The 21923-nt window shown below is 52.2% G+C and overlaps 7 protein-coding genes across 7 annotated transcripts; 4 read left to right on the top strand and 3 right to left on the bottom strand.

Annotated features, from left to right (window-relative positions):
* Positions 1-236: 236 nt before the first annotated feature.
* On the top strand, positions 237-1707 carry ColSpa_09944 (secondary metabolism regulator LAE1; the record flags this gene model as incomplete). Its single annotated transcript, XM_049276156.1, has 7 exons — positions 237-356; positions 415-446; positions 767-798; positions 857-894; positions 951-988; positions 1049-1186; positions 1281-1707. 7 exons carry the CDS (start codon positions 237-239, stop codon positions 1705-1707), a joined length of 825 nt encoding a protein of 274 aa, XP_049132113.1.
* A 1587-nt stretch (positions 1708-3294) lies between these two features.
* On the top strand, positions 3295-4638 carry ColSpa_09943 (uncharacterized protein; the record flags this gene model as incomplete). The annotated part of the gene is made up of 3 exons (XM_049276155.1): positions 3295-3385; positions 3479-4408; positions 4469-4638. 3 exons carry the CDS (start codon positions 3295-3297, stop codon positions 4636-4638), a joined length of 1191 nt encoding a protein of 396 aa, XP_049132112.1.
* Positions 4639-6163: 1525 nt separating this feature from the next.
* On the top strand, positions 6164-6781 carry ColSpa_09942 (uncharacterized protein; the record flags this gene model as incomplete). Its single annotated transcript, XM_049276154.1, has 2 exons — positions 6164-6295; positions 6356-6781. The coding sequence occupies 2 exons, from the start codon at positions 6164-6166 to the stop codon at positions 6779-6781; spliced, it is 558 nt and encodes a 185-aa protein (XP_049132111.1).
* Positions 6782-9145: 2364 nt separating this feature from the next.
* Positions 9146-10061, top strand: ColSpa_09941 (uncharacterized protein; the record flags this gene model as incomplete). The annotated part of the gene is made up of 3 exons (XM_049276153.1): positions 9146-9229; positions 9286-9750; positions 9804-10061. 3 exons carry the CDS (start codon positions 9146-9148, stop codon positions 10059-10061), a joined length of 807 nt encoding a protein of 268 aa, XP_049132110.1.
* A 666-nt stretch (positions 10062-10727) lies between these two features.
* Positions 10728-11090, bottom strand: ColSpa_09940 (uncharacterized protein; the record flags this gene model as incomplete). Its single annotated transcript, XM_049276152.1, has 1 exon — positions 10728-11090. One exon carries the CDS (start codon positions 11088-11090, stop codon positions 10728-10730), a length of 363 nt encoding a protein of 120 aa, XP_049132109.1.
* Positions 11091-11102: 12 nt separating this feature from the next.
* On the bottom strand, positions 11103-13004 carry ColSpa_09939 (uncharacterized protein; the record flags this gene model as incomplete). Its single annotated transcript, XM_049276151.1, has 1 exon — positions 11103-13004. One exon carries the CDS (start codon positions 13002-13004, stop codon positions 11103-11105), a length of 1902 nt encoding a protein of 633 aa, XP_049132108.1.
* An 8323-nt stretch (positions 13005-21327) lies between these two features.
* On the bottom strand, positions 21328-21643 carry ColSpa_09938 (uncharacterized protein; the record flags this gene model as incomplete). Its single annotated transcript, XM_049276150.1, has 2 exons — positions 21328-21491; positions 21604-21643. The coding sequence occupies 2 exons, from the start codon at positions 21641-21643 to the stop codon at positions 21328-21330; spliced, it is 204 nt and encodes a 67-aa protein (XP_049132107.1).
* Positions 21644-21923: the final 280 nt, after the last annotated feature.

The following is a 21923-nucleotide window of genomic DNA, read 5'->3' as shown; positions in this document are numbered from 1 at the left end:
GGAAAAGAGGCGTAAGAGGAAGCGGGACAGCTACAAAAACCGCAGCTCCCTTCCTCTGAGACAAGGAACCCAGGCGTCTTCTTTTGTACTTGGCTGCATTGGTGCTGCCCTCGACTGGTATCCCGAGAACCACAAAGATTATCGGCACGCGACAGCCATAGAGCACTGCCGACTATCCGAGCAAACCCGACGAAAGGGGTACAAAGTCCGGTTACCTTTCCTTTGGACACGCAAGGATGGCCGAAACCTCGGGCACCGCAGCCCCCGCCACGACGGCCACGGCCGCACCGACGAGCGCAACGACTCAAGGTCTTAACCAGCCGGAAGAGGCTCTTGAGGCTGACGAGGGATTTGCTGTTGGTAGACGGAGAATCCCTGCACCAACGAGCTCTGGCTGACGTTGACACCTCCCAGTCCGACAACGATTCATCCATCGATGACCGGATGTAAGTGGGCTGCGCGCCATGCCTCTCACTGTTCTCAGACTAACCCTCTTGAACAAACAGCTCGAGCTATACTGCCTCGCTTTCCTCCAGCGTCATCGACTATCCGGAAGAGTACGGCAGACGGTATCACGCTTTCCGGCCCGGGTGTGAGTTGTCTTGCCACGTTTAAGGCGGGAATGTGCAGCTGAGGGTAAACCAGCTTATTCGTTTCCCAACGACGAGGTCGAGATGGATCGCCTCGACATGGCGCACGCTTTGATGGTTCGAGCCATCGGCAGCAAGCTGTACCTGGCGCCTCTCGAGAAGGACAAGATCCATAGGATTCTCGACATCGGCACCGGCACGGGCATCTGTGAGTGGTTCTCGCCGAGGCGGGCTGTGTCCTGATCCTGATTCTACTTTCTTGCCAGGGGCTGTTGAAATTGGTGACATTTTCGAGAATGCCGAGGTGAGTTGACTATGGGTTCTTCCGGCGTCGTGTTTCAGGTACTGACCAGCGACCAGGTTGTCGGAAACGACTTGAGCGCCATCCAGCCCGAGTGGTAAGCGCATGTGCTGGCAAAAGTCTGGTGGATATTCTAGGGCTCACTTTGTTGATGTAGGGTCCCTCCAAACGTCAAATTTGAGATTGACGACGTTGAGAGCCCCTGGGTCGGGAACAAAAAGTACGACTACATCATGTGCCGGTACATGGCCGGCTCGATCGGAGACTGGCCGAGACTGATAAACAACATTTACGAGTATGCGCCTGAGCACCCTCCATATTTGATCCTGTGCCACCTGCCTTGTCCCAGCTGAAGTAGTGGGCTTCGGCGAGATACTGACAACTCGCAGCAACCTCAACCCCGGAGGCTGGGCCGAGTTCCAGGACATGAGCACCGAGTACTACTCGGACGACGGCACGTATACGCCCAAGCACGCCACCCACGACTGGAACCAGACCTTTGTCAATACCCTCAAAAGCATGGGCCGCGAGCCTTGCCCCGGCCCGCAGCTCGAGGGCTGGGTGCGCGCCCACAACGGCTTCAGCCACGTGTTCCACCAGAAGTTCAAGACGCCCATCGGGCCCTGGGCCAAGAACCAGCACCATAAGGAGCAGGGAATGCTGAACCTGGTGCAGATCCTCGAGGGCCTCGAGGCGTTCTCGCTGAAGCTCTTTTGCGGCGTGCTCGGGCGGACCAAGGAGGAGGTCTTGGTGCAGCTCGCCGCCGTGCGGCAGGAGTTGAAGAGCGGCGCGTTTCATTCGCTGCTGGATCTGTGAGTGTGCCCTTCTTCGGAAAGCCGTTGGGAGCGTCTCGGCTGATTTCTCGTACAGGCATGTGGTTTATGGGCAGAAGCCCGTCAATGTTGGCTCCTCAGCGGAGAGCTGAGGAGAGGATTGAACCTTTAATACGGGGCTTGCAGATGTATCTCCCGATTCGGCTTATGGGGTTCTTTACTAGTCCCACCCGTAGCATTGCAATGCAGCGTTTAATACGTGAGCATCGAGACCTGGCACTGCAGGCGTACCGCGGCTGTTTCCAGGCACTAGGTGAACAGATGAACTAACTACTTTAACAAGTCATTTCAAGATCACATTCCTCAGCCCTATGAGATGGAGGGGCCGTATCTTCGGATTTTCAGCTGGATTTACAGTTTGATCCGCATGGTTCTTTTCTGATCACAGGTACCCATAGGGGCTTGTAGGAATGACGGTGGCGGGACTACGTCCACGCTCTGAGGCCGTCGGTCGTGCGAGAATGATTCCCATGTTGTTGTGTTGTAGATGGTCAAGTGTTAAAATGACTGGATTGCCCAGTATCAGGCATCGCGGCGTATGATATCAAGTCAATGTTCTGAATATTACCCAGCATCAAACTGTGGCCGCTTGAGGCGGCGAGAAATGATGCATGATTGACGTCCGAGCACATTGTGAATCACCCTCCACCAGGATCTGAGCTGCTAGCATGCGTTGTTCTGTGATATGAGTGTTGCGAGAACGAGTAAATCTCGCACAATCTCATCGGGCGCTCAACCGAAACTTCATCGTAGGACCATGCCTGGTGATTGCGCTTTCAGATATAACTCAACTCACCTCAAGTCGCATGATACGACAGCGGGAGATGAGCGCACAGCCCTCAGCCCTATGAGATGAGATGGACGGATCGTCCCGCAGGCCAAGTTCGGACGATGGCAGTCAGGACGTGGGGAGGCCCCCATAATTAAATAACTGACAAGTTGATCAAGTACCTCACGTAGGAGGGAAAGCATGGAGATGAATGACTGCTGCGAATGTGGAAAACGGCAGACAGATTCACGCATGAGAGGCTGCCGACGCCGCCACCCATCGTGCCTCTCTGTCAAACTAGCCAAGGTGTGCCCAGAAAAAGAAGCCCGTAATTGCCGCCCACCGGCATTCCGAGCTATCGAGAACACGTGGAGGTGCATAGCATATCGCATATCATTCTCCATTTCGTACAACCATCGAAATCACCACCAAATGCACCTCTGGCACAACCCGGCCCCCAGGCGCGCCAACAAGACACAGAACCAATCTGAGGTGCAGTCGCGTCTGCAGCCCAGGGAAACCCATTACGAATCCTCCAGCACGCGGTACGTCTTGGAGCTGGCGGCCCTGCAGGTAGCGCAAGTCGGTCGAGCTAGGCGCTTTCTGCCCATCCATCTGATTTTCTTTGCCCCTCGTGGACCCCCGATTCACACTTGGTCGGTCATTTGACCCCGCGACACCCCAAAAAAATTAAATTACACAACAACCACAACCAAAGCGTCTCGCGACCGACAAACTTTCTCTCTTTCAGCAACGACTGTCGTTACCGTGAGAAGATAGACGCAGGCAACAAAAACAAACATGTCGTTCCTCGGCAACTTTGACGTCGCTAAGCTGGCCTCGCAGCTGGGCAATTTCAGCATCCCGGATGACCCTGAGATCATCAATCAAGGTGAGTGAGATGTCGCCCTCCCGTGTCCCTCACCTCACCTTGCCTCACCCCACCCACGGCCCATCGGGATCTGACCCCGACGGACGATTGTAGGCCACAGAGACTACGGCTACACCAACCACGGCACCCGCGGCGACGGCTACGACGGCCGCCCGCCCTCGGGCTACGCCGGCGGCCCCCAGAACGGCGCAGACAAGTACAGGCGTGAGCACCCCGCTGCCTTCGGCTCCAGCGACCCGGCACGCTCCGCCTACTCCGACCCGGTATCCGAAGGCGCCGCCATGTCGTCGCTGGCGGCGGGCGTAGCAGCGGGAGCTGCAGCCGGCGCCTACGGGTCGCAGCCCCAGTACCCGATGCCGCACCCCGGGCGGTACGGAGACCCTGGCGAGACGCCGAGTCCCTATCCGCCGCAGCAGCAGCAGGCTTACGGCCGACCCCCATCGCCGGGGTACGAACGACCTCCGTCACCGCGCCTACCAGAGGGTTGGGTGAAGCGGTTTGACGACAACACCAGACGTTGGTATTACGTTAACCAGGCGACTGGTAGTTCTCAGTGGGAGGCGCCTGCTGCGCCTTCGCCCCCGCCGATGTCGCCAGGATATGGAGGACATGGGGAGCCGGCGAGGTACGGTGGCCACTCACCGCAGCCGGGATACTCGCCTCAGCCTGGGTACGGGGTCCATTCGCCTCAACCAGGATACGGAGGACACTCTCCCCAGCCGGGATACGGAGAGTACGCCGGCGCAGCTGCCGGGGCTGGGGCGGGATATTACGCTAGTCAGCAATATGGGCAGAGTCAGCAGCATGGCTACGAGCAGTCTCAGCCTTACGGCCAACCCCATGGGCAACCGTACGGCCAGTCTTATCCGCAGCAACAGTACGGCCAGCCCTCTGAACAGGGCTACAGTGGCGAGGAGAAGAAGAAAAAAAAGAAGAAGAGCGGCAATGGCAACATGCTACTCGGCGTGGCGGGCGGTCTTGCGGTTGGCGCCATAGGAGGCGCCCTCATCGCCAACGTGTTGGGTATGTTCCCCTTTGCTTCCTACTACCTGATCTATGAATATCGAACTAACAATCGCATAGAATCTGGCTCCGATTCCGGCTCTGAGCGCGAACACCACTACGAGCGCCGTTCATCCTCTGGATCCGAGGACGACTACCGCCAGGGCGACTTGGCGTACGAACGCGATGACAGCGACCGGGAGGCGAGGGAGGAGTACGAGGAGGAACAGGATGAGTATTATGATGACTGAGGTGCTTCTACAGTAGATGTCTCGATTCTCCTTCAGTAACTAGCTAAAGTGGTCAATACGAGGTCAATGTGTAGAGAAGTATCGGCAAAATAGAAAAGATACCATCTCGTAAGACACTTCTCTAGCTTTCTGGCAAGGTTGCTCTCGAGAACTTGCTTGATTCGAAGCTGCCTAGCTGATTGCGCCACCGGCACCGGCCACGGATCGAACTCTCATAAAGTTGTCAAAAGCAAGGCATGAGTTTGACAACGACTTGTTAGTAAGCCTGCTGGGTGAGATTTAAGCTTGAAGGGCTTCTCAATGTGACCTACTCAGCATTTAGGTCCTTTTCCGTTTCAAGTCTGCAGTACTCGTGGCGATGCCCACCGGAGAACTCAGCATCCAGTCTGCCCTCCAGTAGATAATCCGATCTGCAGCAGCTACGATGGAACCAGCGGGTACTGATATGTATTGAATGCCTGGAGAAAAGAGACAAGTTCGAGAAGAAAATCTAGGCTTGCGGGTTCAAGATCGGCCCAACTAATAATGCATGCGGTGGCGGCTCTACAAGGGAAATACTTACTAAATTGCCTTAGTATGTCTCACTCCACTAACACTATGGACACTCAAGCTTTAACAATGCAGCCAAATTGAGATCAGATCACTGCAAACAGCAAGAATAACATACCAGATCCAATCTAGAACTTAAATACAGTACTAGCGAAAGGAGGGACTATCCCGCTAATGGCTTATAGTATTTCTCCATTCTACGGAATTGGCAAGCCTTACAAAACGAAATAGTACTTATTGCCAGATCGCAGCGAGCCAAGACCAAATTCCCGTCTCATACCTCTCTTACCAGATTAACCTTACTTGCGCCCCAACCGCGCCTGAAACGTTAAAAAAGCCTCCTCAACAGTTTTCATTGCCGACCGAAAAATGGTTAGAATTCAAGTCGTTGGGCTGCTTTCCTTTATAGGAATCGCTGCCGCTGCGGTATCGACAGACAAGACCTGCGGAGGCACTAAAGGGAACACATGCCCGGGATCAGACTGTTGCAGTCAATACAACTGGTGGTAAGTCTTGCATTCAAAGTACGAAGTGAGAGACTGTAAAGCACCATGAAAACTGAGCCCTTTCATAGCGGAACGACCGATGCACATTGCGGAGCAGGCTGTCAGTCCAAATTCGGCAAATGCACGACCAGTTCGGGCACCACTTCGGGCACGAGCAAGGTCAGCCCGGACGGGACTTGCGGAGGAACCAAGGCATACACCTGCACGGGGAGCACCTTTGGCACTTGCTGCAGTCAATGGGGATACTGTGGCAACACGGATGAGCACTGTCTCAATGCATGCCAGTCCAAGTTTGGAGATTGCAGCTCCATCTCCGTAGGGGGCAAATCCGTGAGCCAAGATGGCTCATGTGGCGGCACTGCGGGCTTCACATGCCAAGGGAGCAGCTACGGCGACTGCTGTAGTCAATGGGGATACTGCGGATCGTCCGGCGATCATTGCGGCACCGGCTGTCAGGCCTCGTTCGGAACATGTCCTGCTTCGGGCGGAAGCGCCGCCGCGACGTCCTCCGCCGCGAAGCCTGCATCTACCGGCTCGAAAGCAAGCCCAGACGGCAGCTGTGCTGGCTCCAACGGCTATACGTGTCCTTCGGGGCAGTGTTGGTTAGTCCGTCCTTCCGATGCGGCCATTTCCCGCTGGCTAGCGGCAGCAGCAGCTAACAGACCACCTTCTCAAGTTCGAGGAATGGATATTGCGGCACCACGAGCGACTTCTGCGGCTTTGGCTGCCAGTCTTCCTTCTCGCCTGGAACCTGCACGGCCTGCCCTGGATCGGCCTGCGCCGGTACGGTGAGCAGCAACCCGACGTGCTCCGCGAACAACGGCTTCTGCTGGACGCTCAACTCCAAAAAGTTCCAAATCGTCTGTGACAGGCTAGCAACGGGAGACAATCTGAGCTACGTGGATGCCACCAGCCTCGGCGACTGCATTTCCAAGTGTGGCTCTACCGCGGGCTGTGTTGCCGCTTCCTTTTACCAGGGCGCGAGCACAACCTGCACTTTGCTCAGCGCCTACCGAGGGTCTGCTGATGCCAACTCGGCTGGCGGCTCCAAGAACCATGCCTACGTCCGTAGCCCCAGCTGTGGATAGACTTGTATCTTTAGTGAAGGCATTGACAGTTGAGCTAATTCGAATATACCCATGAACTCGGCCCGTTGGGAATATAATTCGGGGGCGAACGATGTATTAAGTATCTTACGCTGGATAATTCTAGTATTTAATTAACCAGGTTTGAGTTATTCGAGTCACCCAACCTCGTTCTCGTATGTTGCTTACGTCTTTTAACGAGGATATTACAAGACCTGGCTTGTCAACGTCAACACTGCCTAGGACAGAGCGCACATTGCCTACTCTGAGATGCATCATCGGATTGTCATTGTCCAGTCTTTTTTAAGAAAAGCGCCACTGTCTTTAACGACCTGGATGTATCAAAAATCAACGATCGGTACGCGACGCTGATGCCAGAAGAAGCTGTACGGCCTCTCGGGAATAGTGGTATCGCGTGATCCCATCAATTCTGCTTACAAGCGCTTGGTTATATACAGAACGGCGAGCCTGACCCATCTCCTGCCTTGATGCCTGCCTAAAAACATCAAGACCGTGCTCAAACCAGCACCGTCCCAACCAACCGGCCTAGAAAAGACTTGGACCCCTCAAATTATAGCAGTTGAAAATTCAGTAACGTTAATTTGATTGAAGTAAAGTATATCGTAGACAATATTGCGAAAAGTGAAATCCATCTGAACACCCACATGACAAGTTACGGTGGCGCCGGGTCTGCACATCGCTCGACTACGAAGTGACACATTCCTCAAAGCCTTGAGAAATATTGACCTGTTTACTTGGGACTTTTTCAGCAAAATTATTACGTGCAGGAGTCGTTTCTTAGTACAAGAGCTTAGAAACCGCAGCTCTGGTGATGATGGATCCAGGTATGAGCTCGCTGGTTTGAAGCTTGGAGGATCGAAGCATTTCAATATCTATCAAACATCGGTGACGGAATCATAAATGGGCATAAAAGGTAAAGAAGGGACTCATATTAGTGACATGCGAATAGTTCGGACGTTTCTTATTAGGAAAACGCCGAGGGAGGTAGCTCCGCTTGTTCTTCCTAGACAGGACCACGAGGCCATGCAACTAACCACCCTTGCATTTGCAAACTCATCCGTGATGATTCGGGCTCTTGCACCAACAATATGATGTTCTATGCTATCAGGGGCGTTGGCTGCAAAGATTGATGTATGATAAACTTTCAAACTCTGACAAACATGTCAGAAGTTCAGATCAAATAGTGACCGCTTACAGCATAGATCAGCAAGAGCCAAGTCAAGCTCTTCTCAACATAAAGGTGAGGGAACATCCATTATCATACATCATGGCAAAGTGTCTCGCAATGGATAAATATGGATTGTCTAGACTGATTAGGTTCATCCAGACGCAACCACGTTGCAATGGAAGACAAGGGTCTTTATTCGTCCCTGTACCCTGCCTGTACGATCTTCACAGATTGGATGAATGGAAACACAAAGATCTCCCGTCATCTGAACTCGGTCAGGAGCTATGTTTCATCATCGGCAATCTACTATTGGAGACTCTATTTCCATCCACTTAAACAGTCCGAGATGTTCGGACTCGCGATTCATAGGTGGACTTGCGCCTCTGTGATGATTGCAACTGTTATCGCACACTGAATTTGATGGGCCCCAAAGCATATACATAGGAGTAGAGCCGTCCGTTGCTCTGAGAAAAGCAATGCCAATTGTCTTGTTTCCTGGACCTCGTACCGACCTGGACCAGGCGTCTTGGCGTCAAGGACAAGGGGTGAGTCACCGAAGCGGGCGGTTTAGTTGTCGAGTGGGTTCAACGAGCAGATTTACTAGGTGGGGGGGCCTCTCTTGGTACGATTCAAAACATCCGAGATGCTCGTAACTGACAAACACACCTCCAATGACGATATATTCCATGTAGCCTAACTACTTCTAGTGTATCTGTCTCGCCCCTAGCTCCACACTATATCGTGCCGATCTAGGAGGCATCTTGGCAACGTTTCTACTTGATTTACCAACTGCGAATTGATTGCCCAATGACCACCACACCGGTATATTTTGTGCGAGGTGCGGCAGTTGAACAACTTCAGAAGGCTTTCTCTTCAACGAGAAGCTAATGCTACGTTTTCTTGGCTTGATGTGGGTTTGGTCGAGATCGGACGCAATAACAGCCCGATGCGACACACCTACAACTGATGGCCCTCATTTCATTTCGTATCGCCTATTCAGATAGATTGCGCAACAAGCACTGCCTGCAAGGTTGATTACTACGCCGGTACCATGGCAGCGTATCTAGGAATAAAGTTTGATCGATAGAACTTATAAGAAATCGTATGCCTTTCAACTTCAACTAGAGAAATCAATTCGACTTTTCGCAGAACCGCCACTTTGTCAACTCATTGTGACAATGAAGCTCTCCGTTCATTTCGGTCTTTTGACCTTCGTATCATCAGTTATTGCCCAGAATGGTAATGGCCCCAATGCACCAGCAGTATGGAAACATTGTTCTTTTGCGTGACTAAATACTCAACTAACTCGGTCCTTTAGAGCTACCGCGTCGACTCTTCCCTCCCCAGTCACACCATTTATAGCCCTGCATCAGGCAATTCAAGCCTGTTGCCAGTTTTCATCTGGGGAAACGGCGCCTGCTCCGCCGACGGCACGTCTGCTCAGAACTATCTCAAGCAAATTGCATCCTATGGCTACCTCGTTATTTCACAGGGCACTCCAGGCAAGTCAGGCAGCACCACTGCCGCACAGATGAAGCAAGCTGTCAACTGGGCCGCTACTGGTGGAAGCGGAGCTTTTGCTGGTAAGGTGAACACCAAGCAGATCATGACGGCGGGTTACAGCTGTGGCGGTACCGAGGCATACAACTTCATCAGCGATAACCGTGTGTCATCCATCGGCATCTTCAACTCTGGAATGCTCGGCAACTACGATCAGGCGAAGCAGATCAAGAAGCCTATTATCTTCGCTCTTGGCGGCCCTAACGATATTGCTTACGGCAATGTAAGTGCAAACATATCTCCAGAAAATGGCTCTAGACTGATTGATTAACTTAGGGTGAACGCGACTACAAGAATCTTCCATCTGGAACCCCCTCCTGGAAGGGAAACCTCAACCGCGTTGGCCATGGAGGTACCTACGGTGAAGTCAATGGCGGAGCCTTCGCGAAGGCTACCGTTCAATGGCTCAACTGGGTTTTCAAGGGCGACACCAGCGGCAAGACTTATCTGCTTGGTGGAACCCCTGCTGACGGCTGGAACAATGCCGTTAACAAAGGCCTCGACAACTTAAAGGTACCCGTCAGCGCAAACTAAAGATGCTAGTCGTTCTTAGTTATGTCTTCAGAGAGTTATCAAACTTCGGCTTTCTTCTTATGTACATATCATAGCCATTGCCTTTAGAAGATGCCGATCAGAGGGTGCTGACCTCGACCACTACAAACATGGTGTTGACATAATTATACAACCATCGAAACTTGAATGAAACATTCGGTTAACTACAGTGCTACTTCAATTCGCTTTAAACACAATGAATATCTAGCCTCTGCACCTTAATTATCATACAGTTGTCACTGAAGCTTCAATTTTTCTGGGCTCTTGGACAAAACAGAGTCTAAAGTGGTACCGTTCTGGGCGGTATTTATTGGTAGCCGCGGGATATTCATGTTGCTGGGATTCAATCATAAAGTTTGGAAACGTTCTGCGATGGTTATCGACCCTTTCTTAACTCTGAGGTTCTGGCCAAATTAACTTTGAGAACTGCAACAAGTGTCATTGCCTCCCGTTCACTCAATAGTCTTACAAAGATAAGACCACAAACTATCAGATAAATGAAGTGTGCGTTTCGCCTACAGTTTAAGCCTCGGCTGATGATCAAGTGTAAAGCAACAGTAATGCTGACTTGGGTATTGATCTCACCAAGTCCAGTATTAAGTCAACCACTCCCTAGTCTCTTTCTGCTGCCGCATGTATATACTTAGCTTACATATTGTCTACCTCATTCGGAGTATCGGTACTCTCCATCTCTTCCGTATCCGACCAGCTAGCGTCCGACTTCTCCTCCGGGGGGTTAGTCATCCTCGAAACGAATGACTGATCAGCAGTGCCGAGGATGGCCTTTTCGATAGCCTGACCAAGAAGCCCGGCAGTGTCGGGCTTCTCGATGCATTTCTCGACCCCGTCCTCCGGGGAGCTCAGGAGACCGACATCCAGCATTGACATCTTCAGCTTCTCGACGAAAGCCTGGACCTCCCAGTCTAGCTTGAAGTAGTTCACGGAGAACTCCTTCTTAGCCATAGTCTCAACTGTTTGGTCGAGGATCTCGAGTACCTGGACGTGCCGCATGTTGCCCATCATCTAGACCCGGCTGACCATCTCCTGCGTCTTTTGATCGTTGCAGGACGACTCCAATTTGAGGGGTGTCTTCTCCCGCGACATGCCGAAAGGGTCATGCTTTGAGTTGGGCGGTAGACCGAAATGACCGCGAACGATGTCGGAGATATAGCTCATGTCCTGTCGCCTTCGCCAGTTGTATGATCGTTCGCCGTATCGGATCCAGAAGTCCGTGATGCGGCCAACCTTCTCGAGCAGCTCCATCCAGAGATGGTAACGCTTACCGTCCGACATTGTGCTAGAATACTTGACCAAGACGCCGGCCGCCTTGAGATCCTCAGTGACAGGGAAGCCGAGAAGCTCGGTGCCATGCACGTCTAGGAACTTGTCCATCTCTGTCCAGGCAGGGATATCGGGGTAGTCCCGTCTGGCAATGTGGTACAGAATTCCCGTCCACAGAGGAGCTGGCGTGCGGGTGAGCAAGCGTATGCTCAGCGCAGCCATGTCGACCTTTGTGCGAAAGTTCATCAGACCAGGCCAGACAGGCTCGGAGTCGAATAAATCGAACTTTGTAAGCTTCTCGGTTACGCCCATGTTCGTTGCCCTTAGTGTCTTATCCTCGTAGGTAAAGTCTCTCAACGCAAAGTGTTGGATGGTTCTAATATGATGCTCGGCCATCTCCCTCCACTCCGAATCCCAGACCTCGTCACACGATTTGATGGACTTTTTCATGTTCTCGATGGCCGCCCTTGCGGTGGCCTGGAGCTGCTGGCGGGCGTCTTTCACCTGGTCGTCCAAAATGTTCCTAAGGTCTAGGTACAACTGTAGAGAGAAGATGAAGCATGATGGGTAGTAACGCATCAGGAGGACCTGCTCAAAGTCGAGCTCGAGCTCGGGTTGGCCGGGAATGACAGGAGGCTCCTGCTGGTTCTTCTTGAGAGCCTTGGCCTCCGCGACTTCAGGGAACAGGTCGAACACGCAAGCCTTGTTGAACTGAGAGAATTCATATGCAGTAATGGGCCCGTATTTGGGCCGTTTCTTCGCCGACGGCGGAAACAAGGACACCTTCCCCGGTGACGACTGCGCAAGAATATCCTCGACAGCAACGTAGGCAGACCAGCCCAGCCAATCAGCCTCGTTGCGCCAGATATGCTCATGCAACTCCTCTTTGTTCTCAGCATCCTCGTCATAGTCGACATGCTCCATGCCATACTCAAAGAAGAGCAGCTTCATCATGGCGTCGTAAGACTGGAGGTCTTGCAGACCGTTCTCGCCTAGTAGGCGTAGTAGCTCTTTCTCCATGTCTCGGAAGAGCTCTGCGGCGGCGTTTGTGATGATCGCGAGGGTGTCGAGGGAGACGGACTTGTCGTAGAAGTAGTCGCACCAGCGCTCGCAGACGTGGTTGCGAATGGCGTTGAAATCCTCGAAGAAGCAGTAGATTAGCATGTAGTAATCCAGGCCGTCCTCGTCCTCGTCGAAGGCGTCGGTAATATGGAAGCGATCAACCCATTCGCTACCGGCGACAGCGGTTTTGGCTGAGGGTTTCGTCTTCTTAAACACGGCTTTGGACTTGTGTGCCTTTTTTCCTTTCTTGCCGCCCTTGCCCTTCTTCTTGGCCGGTTTGCGCTTGCTTCGACCTGGTTGCGACTTGCCCTCGGCCTCGGATTCAGACTCAGACCCGGATGCCTCCGACTCTGGTTGCTGTTCCTCAGATTCAGCTGTTCCTACCTCGTTTGGAGCATTCCCAGATTTCTGGAGCTGCAGAAGGTTAAACATGTTGTCAAGAACATCCATGCTAAAGCGCTGATGCTCCTCAAGCGGTTCCTCCTTCTTCCTCTTGGACCGCGTGGGCGAGTCAGCCTTTTCAAGTACGCCGAGCACCTTTTCCAAGACCTTAATGATGTGCTCATGTTGCTGGTTACTCATCTTGAGCTTGCCCGTCGTGTCACCTTCAGCAGTCTTAGAGTAGAACTTGCGCTCTTTTTCCTCAGTGCCACAACATCGCGCAAGACAAGGATCGGATCCCAAGGGATCTCATCTGGCTTGCTGTTAGTGACGATGATCTCTGCGAGACCCTCTAGTTCGCTCCAATGAACCTTTTCCGAGACCGGGTCCAGCTCTGGCTTCTTCTTGGTCTTCGACGTGCCGACGGTCGCTGGCGGTGGGGGTGAGGGGTTCGAAGATTTGAATTTGTTGGCTGGCTGCTTCAGCCAGTCGGTAAACCGGGCCTGCCCGAGCTTGTAGCGCTTCAAGTGCCAATTGACTGGAACCCTTTGGTATCCATGTTGGTGAGCCTTGATATGCCCAGCGCTGATGAGATTGAGACTGGGAATGCCAGGGTTCGGATTTAGATGAGCTGGCAAAGTTTACGAGGCTAAAAAGTCTGATTACATCATACTCGGCCCGACGCGTCGCGCGCGTCAAGAACCATTGTTCACCGAGGTGAACATAGCAGAGCGGCAGCGGATTCATCTCTAAAGTTCAACAAATTGTTGCACAAGGAGTTTTTTGTTGTTTTCAAGTCACGTTGGGGGAAATTAATTGAAAGAACTGTGGGAGTATAGGTGGTGTAGCTGTATTGTAGGACAAAATGAACCGGACGGCTGCTTAATTACGTGTTTGCATCCCTGAACGAGATCTTCGATACTCTTTCGTTGAGTTAAGTTGACGAGACAGCCCTGGTACCAAACGAAATCCAAAACCTTACCAGAGAACATGAAGCTGACTCGCTTGATCCCATGTCATTGTTGTCTAGTAAGCCTCGCCAGCATCAGTTTTACCATGTGCCCCCCTTGGTTGTTGCAGCACTCAGCACTCCCTTCCTTATCGAATGTGTCTGCCAGGGCATTTCTAACATAAAGTTATCAACCCGCCCATTAAACCGCCCACGACACGTAAGTGTTTACCATCGTTCTCAACTCCGCCTGCAAACTCGTCGACGCAACTCCATGGAACATCGCTTCAAACACCTCGGTTTCGCCAACTTAAATCTGATCACCTCTGGCTTCCGAACGTATAGCGCGAACGGACCTACGGATCCCAAATGCGCAATATCTTAACTAACAAGTACTACTCGCGGTGTCCATTGACAGTCAGGGCTACTAAACCTTTGTGCGTTGATTAGTAGTCCCCAGTGCTGGGCATGGCAAACGGCGACAGGTGGAGCAAGCGGTAGCCCAGTGGCCCGTAACTGGTTCGAGCATGCAGCTCGACTTCTCGACGAGAAAAATGGTGTAATACGCAGTGTCTTGCGATGTTGATTATGAAAGACGACTAGAAGAATGAGTAAACAGGAAATAAAACTTAAAGCACTCGGGATAGACAATCTGATAAGCTTGATAGTTTTCATCAGTCCCTTGTAAGAGCCCTGGAAAACTGTTGGAAGGCGTATGCAAAGTGTAATTGATCGGACCGGCAACTGGACTGCATTCTTCCATTTTGTGGTACATCTTCCTGTTCCAATCCAATGATGGCGTCTTTTATCAATATCTCCTCTGCTTCTCATCTTCAATAAAGTTGAAAGAATCATTCTCTCCACATACACGTGGCTTTGGAAAACTTCCAAATCGATTGTCTTAGAAAATTTAAGATGCTCCGACGTGGGGCGACTCTGGCATATGAAGAACACTTCGCGAATCTTGTAGTAACTTATAATTCGTCTTATTTCCGTTGCCATGTTTGTTCAATTGGACAGCTTGTGCAGATGATTTGGAGGTCTATCGTATGGCTATATCCCTGTGCCGCTCGTTTGGCAAAACGCTATAAAGGATAGTTAATGATCCCATAGAATGATATTGCTTGTGAGGCCTGCTATCTATTTGCTCAGATGACTTAAGTAACCGGTTAGAAATCTCCCTGGAAAGATCTGCACACTTCTAACATATTTCCCGATTTTCACAATTTATTTTGCGGAAGATTGACTTATTGTGATTTCTCAGTCGGGGGAGTGGTGCAAGGTACATTTGATGAGCGAACTATGATTCCGAAGTTGAAAACACAATGGGCTTCGACTCCTTACAGTGACGGGCTCATGGCCCGGGCTACTGGCAGGTCGGAAGACATAACTTCGTAAGTAGGGCCTTATAGAGAAAACACATCAGCATGCTGAGGAAGTGCGTTGAGTCCATGTTTGTGAACGCCTGAATCGAGATAGGATGGTTTATCAAGACTTTAAACAGACTTTATCTGTCACAGTCAAAGGCATAGAAGTTTTCCGGTCCAACAAGCCCCGCAGATACCCAGTGTTCATTGCCAAGCATCGTTCAACCCAGAGTCCCGAGGTCTGGTCCAATGAAACATATGAGACAAGATTTGATAGGCTTGACCTCGAGGAGAGATCGAAGCCATCAAAACAGACACTGGGCAGATAATGATCTACGCGAGTAAAACTGGTGGTTGCGTAATGCCGCTGTTGGTTGTTCATGGCTGGAGTTGTCTTAATTAAGCCAAAAATGGTGACGATGAACTAGCCCCTCGTGAGAAACATTAGAGACGCGAACAATGACCAAAAATATATGGACTTACTTGCAACTACTTCTTCCTTCTTAGATTGTATTTTCCACCTCGTTTCGTTGGTTCTACGGCGCTGGGAGGGCCAAGTCTTGGTCATCTTGTTAGAGCATCCTGGAGCGAACCCTGCAACCGACAACTTGGCGCATTCACCTCCAACAAGATCGAACGAGTGGATCAGGGCCGCTTTTGCAGCTTGCGACACAGATACGAACCATAAACCAGGCCTGCAGGTCTCGTTGAGAGGAACAATAGCGGCGGGTTTCTTACGTCACACGACGCAGATATTACGAAGCGTATCAACCAAATGCTCGAACGACTCCATGTGATGGGGGGTAGCAGAATCCCAGAAGATATCCAGCCTAGACACCCAAGGATTGACAGAAAAAGAATATCACGCCAGGAAACGAACGAAAGACTAGAGGCCAAGTGGCCGACCGGAAGGATGCTGTACTAACGGGCCAATCCGAAGATGATTCCAGCCGATGTACCATAGGCCTCTAGGCAACGTGTCACAGTTTGTACTCAATACATTGCTGCCGCTAGACAGAAGGCAAGCAACCTGTCTCCTTCCTTGGCCCCTCGATTAAGGATCTGTTATATCAGACTGCTTAATGGGTTTTAGTAAGAGAGCGAAGAACAGTATTTGCTTGTATAAAACCCATTGGGTTTGGCCCGTAATCATTACCTTCCAAGAATCCTAGATAAAACTCCCCTGCCTGATCATACAAACTGTCGATAAATTGACTTTCTCACACTCTCAGCTTGTGCAATCTCGGCCACGAGGTGGACTCGACCCCCGGTCGTGTTTGCTTACCGGTCTGATATCTTCGGAGCAGCAGTCGGTCAACCGAAATGGGGTAACTACGTGTGGAAAGGTGTCTTTGCGACGCTGGAGTTACTGTCGCCTGCGATGCAGCGTCTCATCTGCCAGCTTCAGTCGCCTGCACATTGCGATGAGGACGGGAAAGGACGTGGTTCCCATTCCGGATTGCATAGGTGGATAGCGCCGGACGGTCCGGGCCGATGCCCGGCGAAAGTCAATTTTTCGGCTCCGATGCAGGCGTCGTGGCTTTCACTAGAATTGTTTGAAACCCGGAAATGCAGCCGGACACGGGTGCACCTTTTGCGACCGCAAATGCCTGCTTTGACGCTGTCGACGATCATTGCCGACGTGGCTGCTTTCTCGGGGGCTCTCGGCCAATGACCTTCACCACTGCCCGCTCGGTGGATGCGAAGGCTCTTTCGTGGGAGATTGAGGTCGACAGCTGCAGAGAGGACAGTCGTCCCCTGCCCCTTGTCTACAGGCGCACGAGCGGTATGACATTCAGGAGAGGTTACGTCCTGTTACCGGTTAGCAAGATGAACTGCAGGGTTCCTGTGGAACGCCATCTCACCGTGTCTCGAACGATGGCGCAATGGCAATCTCCCGGAGACTACTGGTAGGAGACCGATGAAGACCCATGGGAGGCCATTTGTTGCCTCAGCCCTCGGAGACTAAGAATAGGTAGTCGAAATAAATGCTGGGCATTGACGCCCAACACCCACATCGTGCCATTTAAACCTCGAGGAAAATCATTGTCAGAGCTCGTCACATGAGCAATGGCTTCTGCGAGTTGTTTGGGGAGATAATTTTGGTGCGTAACAGGAGAGAATATCTGTCTATTGCACTGGAAGCGGTATAGTGCTTCCTGGACGATCCCCTGTAACAATGGTAGGATCAGCACAATGGGCATGTGTCCGGCGGGTCAAACTGGGATTTTGAGTCGCATCAGGGCGTTTGTGATCCTCCTGACAGCTGCAAGACATCAATTCGGGGTAAACGAGGCCCACAAGTCGTTGTCATCAGCCGGACTCTCCAAAGGTCATGGCGGTTCGCAACGGAGACTTTTGTTGAGAAGCGTGGCCAAGAAGCAGGTAGTGTTACGCTTGGGCGGGCAATGTGAAATGAGTTCGCGGTGGACACCCTCACGGAATTCGCCATTTGGCCCCGCTGGCTCCTTCAAATACAAATCTTGAGCGTGATGCTAACCGTTACAGGCCTCTGCATAGAGGTTGCCACAAAGGCAACGACACCTGCCGTCCGGCCGTGCCCTATGTCGCCGTTATAGCTCAAGGTAGTGCTATTTGCAGGCGAACTGCGCGCGCATTGTAGTTAATTGTCCAGTGCCGATGACCGAGGGGTACATGCTCCAAGTTGAAGGTTTTGCTTGTTCAGCAGGGGTCTAGGAGAAGCCTGTCTGGGCACTGTTGTCGTACTGATAGGGACGAACTAAGCCGTCCAAGCGAGGTATAGGTGGTATTATTGATGGCAACAATGATGCGAAGCCAACGGCTGGGTGCAACAGGGAAAATGGAGTATTTGTGTTTACTAACCGCATATCATGGAGTTACGGATCATTTGGGTGAAGGCATGACATACTATGCAACATAGGTAGTACAGTGGTAAACCGAGTGGCGAGGAACATCAACACACTTGTTCCATGAAAAGATCTTCACCGCCAATGCCGAGAGGTGTGTGTTTGTCTTGTTTGACTCATTGTCCATATGGTGACCCCCAGACACGCGTGACCCGATTTACACCATTAAGTCAAGGAATCACGAAATTCTCTCACCGACTCCTTAGTTACTGTTCGGCCGCGCAGTTGATCTTCATGCTCTCACGTCTGCTGCGCCATGGTGAGTCCGAGCATCGTCAAGTGGCCAAAATATGAGACCAGTTACATCCGAAAGCAGACTTGCGGCAAGTTCCACCGCAAATAATATAGAAGAACAAGACAATAGTCCAGTACCCTTGTCATTGCCCTCGCCTGTCGGCGATTCATCGCTGTCGCCTGTCCTGGCTACAATGCAACTCCAACGCCATGCGCTTGTCAGACTTCTAAATCCTGCCGTACAAGGGCCCTTGTCAAGAGTAGGAAAATGGCAGCTCGTGCAAATTCAGGGCATCCTCGGCTCCATCAAACATGATGTTGAACTTGGAGAAACGCCTGGCACTGTAAGGACCGATGAGACTAGCCTCCCACTGTTTGTGCATATTTATGAATGTAAAACGCAGATCCTTCGGTGCCGACTTAACTAACGGAAGAAATTATTGATAGCCATGGCAGCCCTTGCTGCTGAGGCGCGGTTGAAGACATGCAGGTAATGGCAGATGACGCAGAATAGACAGCAGCCGCGTCGTACGACAGCATGATTGTCGGTGAACCACTCGACCGCGCCATGTATCCTTTGAGGATGAGCAAGTTCAAGAGCGTGCGGGACCGGGTATTTGGAAGGTTGACCAGGCCATCGTACCAAGCGAACCTCGCGGCGGCGCGGATTCAGTGGGCACAGAGCATGGCTCATTTCTCCATCGCGGTATACCTGAAGGGGCTTGTCCTGCCGAGCCTGGCAATCATGTCATTCGCACGTCAAACTCTTGGCGATCCGCGCCGTTCTACACGTGTACGGCATAATGCGGTCTTTGAGCGACAGGCGAGTGTCTAGAGTTGCGGCGTGGCAGGGTGGGCGGAGCAGCCAGCGGAGCGCAAGCAAACATTATCCAAGGTCACCGTGGTCGGCCAGATCCGCATGACTGAGGCTCGGTGAGCCCTGGCGGTGGGAATACTCCATACTCCAGCCCGCTAGCGAAGGAACGAACCCTCCGAGTGTGGTCCTTTGATGACCCCTGAGCCAGTGTCCAAATGACGGGATTGAAAGTTCCTCGGCAATGATACCAGCAGAAGCAGGTCGAGGGTGGCTTTGGGTCGACCCTGGAGCCCACGTCAGAGGAGACTGCTGACAATAGTGATAAGGAGTCCCAGCTTTCATCAACTCAAGGATGTCGATCCGGTATAGCCGTTGGCAACTATGGTTCGAGCTCCGAAAAGAGACAGAACGCCGGAAAGTCTCTCAACTATACCCCGTACGTCAACATTGTGTTTGTGGAGTAGTCTCACATGCCGAGCGTCTTTACGTCTCGTTCGCTATGTCCTCTCGCCAAGATGTCAAGTCGGATGATTGACACAACAGGGCTCACTGTAAGCCGGAGACAGTGGACCGGGTGATCCGGTGCAACAGTCTTTTGAGGAAGCTCGGCACGGTCTATAGCATGGAAATGAGTCGATCAGCCAATATCATAATGTCATGACTTGGAAAAAATGCCTGTTGTGCCAGAAGAGCCCTTGCCATCGAAGCGGTCTGGAAGTTTGTTCGCAACGTCTTGTCTCGAGTTGGTTGCAACCGAGCTACATCTCAAATGCTACAGGTACGTGCATGGTTCCAGGGGGCCCGCACCGGTGAATCAACCGGGTATGTGGGGTGAGGGGAACCCCGTGGATGAGCAAGAGGACAGAAAGCTTGCCCATCGCGTGGTTTGGAGCTGCAATATTGGCCTTGATGGCGCAGCCAAAGTCAATCAGGTGATGGCAAGCCTAAAGATGGTTTCGATGGAAAGCATCCCACGCAATCACCGCTTCCAGGCAGCCACTAGTAAGGCAAGAACAGGGGTCGAAGACTGTCGCAACCTCTTCTCGGCTCGTGTTATCGAGAACAGTCGGAGAGGCCAGTCGTGTGAGAACCCCACGCAGTTGTCACTTTAGCGCAATGATATCTATCAGGTTTTGGCTATCTTATCGCATTTTTCTTCAGCAACCAGGCGCATCCGGAGAAGCTCTATCCATCTGGGGTTCACCCTTCGAGAAGGTCTTAGCAACGCCAGTAACCGCAGATAAGCAAGCAGCAGATCTTCTTGGGGATATGATATGTGACAACCGACCCCCAGCATGGGGGGCTGGTGTGACACCTCAATTTCTGAGGCCCTTCACCGGCACCCCTCAGTAGGTCTTTTGGCCAAGTCACAGACTCTCCGTGGTCGGAGCCAGAATAGGATAGCATCCTTGACGAGAGAACGAGTCTTTCCTGGGCTGTCTGTCTGTTATCGAGCTTTGCTTGCGGATATATCTGACGAGAGAATGACAAGTTTAGTCACCCATGCTGCATAGGCGGCTCGGACTCTAGCCCCTCATTTTATGTACCATTACATTGACTGCCGCTGCTGCTCGACGGAGTTGGATGCAACGGCTGCAGCCAATGGCCATAGCTTCATGCAGCTGCGTCTAAGAGGAGAAGAGGGGGTACAGAAACAGCTTCAGCGAGGCCAAAGTCAGTCTCATCCGGTGGAAGCCGAACTTCCAAACAACTCCGCAGGACAGGAAAGCATGGAGCAACTGTCCCGTCAACCTTCGGTCACCTCCACGACGTCCAACGTTGCTACGCAAGCTCGTGTGCTTCAAAGGCAAACTGCTCAAGCTTCGACGTGAGCGCCACTAAGCTTGCCCTGTCGACGTGCAATGCACCGCAAATCCCGAGTGAATGCAATCGAATGCGGACCCGGAAATTGTGACGGGCGGCAGCCCTACCAAAGCGTATCAACCTTGTTTCCCTTCCCCGGAGCCGCCCAATGACGACCCCTCGGGTGCAGACGAAGTGCATTTTTTGCTTGCTCGTTGTCGGCAACGGCACAGCTGTCATGCTCATTTGACATCGGACTAAACCATCGAAACCAGCTCGGCATCAAATCAGTTGCAAGCAATCGGTATCCACAACCTCACCGGTCACCCAAGTTGAGCAGCCGCGAAATGATCGCCCGTTGCCGCAGATAAGCCAGGCAAATTGCAATGGCACATGGGCAGCGTTGTTGCGGGCCACGCCGAACCGAAACGCACCGCTGAGTCGCTGACCGACCAAACTAGACCGTTCATTGCCAATGTCGCTTGGCTCGAACCAGTTGGAGAGCAACGTGTTCCGGGAACTCGGCAGGACCTGCTGTTTCCCAGTTCCCAGGAAGCCAAGCAAAGGCCATGGCGCCAACACCGAGCGTGTTGGTGCCCATCACCGCCGGATATTGGGGCGGTCGTCGTGCTGGCGAGGCTCATGGTCAGCATGTCTCACTTGCTTACACGCCTACAGCAGACGGGCACACAGTACACGCCCACGCCGGTCCTCCGTCTCACAAATCGCCTGCGTCACGTACGCCTCAGCAACTGATGTGTCTCGGCCGCTTCTCCAGACATCGTGAGCCGCCCTGCGAAGCCCTGCGTCAAGCTGCGCGCGCGCCTCGGACACGACATTGTCGCACAGCGCCCCAATGGCACGCCAATGAACACATCGTTGTGCCTGACATCTGTGACTTGAGCGCATCGCCACCTACATGTTTCCGATTATCTTACGTACGCCCGCGCTGGACAGTGCCCGACTTGTCTCATCAGCTGAGCGATGATGCACGGCATCCTAACTGCCAGTAACCAGCCGAGTCTCTCCATCATCTCTATGTCGTTATCCGTGAATGCCTGG

This window comes from Colletotrichum spaethianum (genome assembly GCF_022836535.1).
Source record: "Colletotrichum spaethianum MAFF 239500 DNA, contig31, whole genome shotgun sequence".
Classification (NCBI taxonomy): Eukaryota; Fungi; Ascomycota; class Sordariomycetes; order Glomerellales; family Glomerellaceae; genus Colletotrichum; species Colletotrichum spaethianum.
The sequence above is the reverse complement of the archived record's forward strand: the minus strand, read 5'-3'. Positions and strand labels throughout refer to the sequence as shown.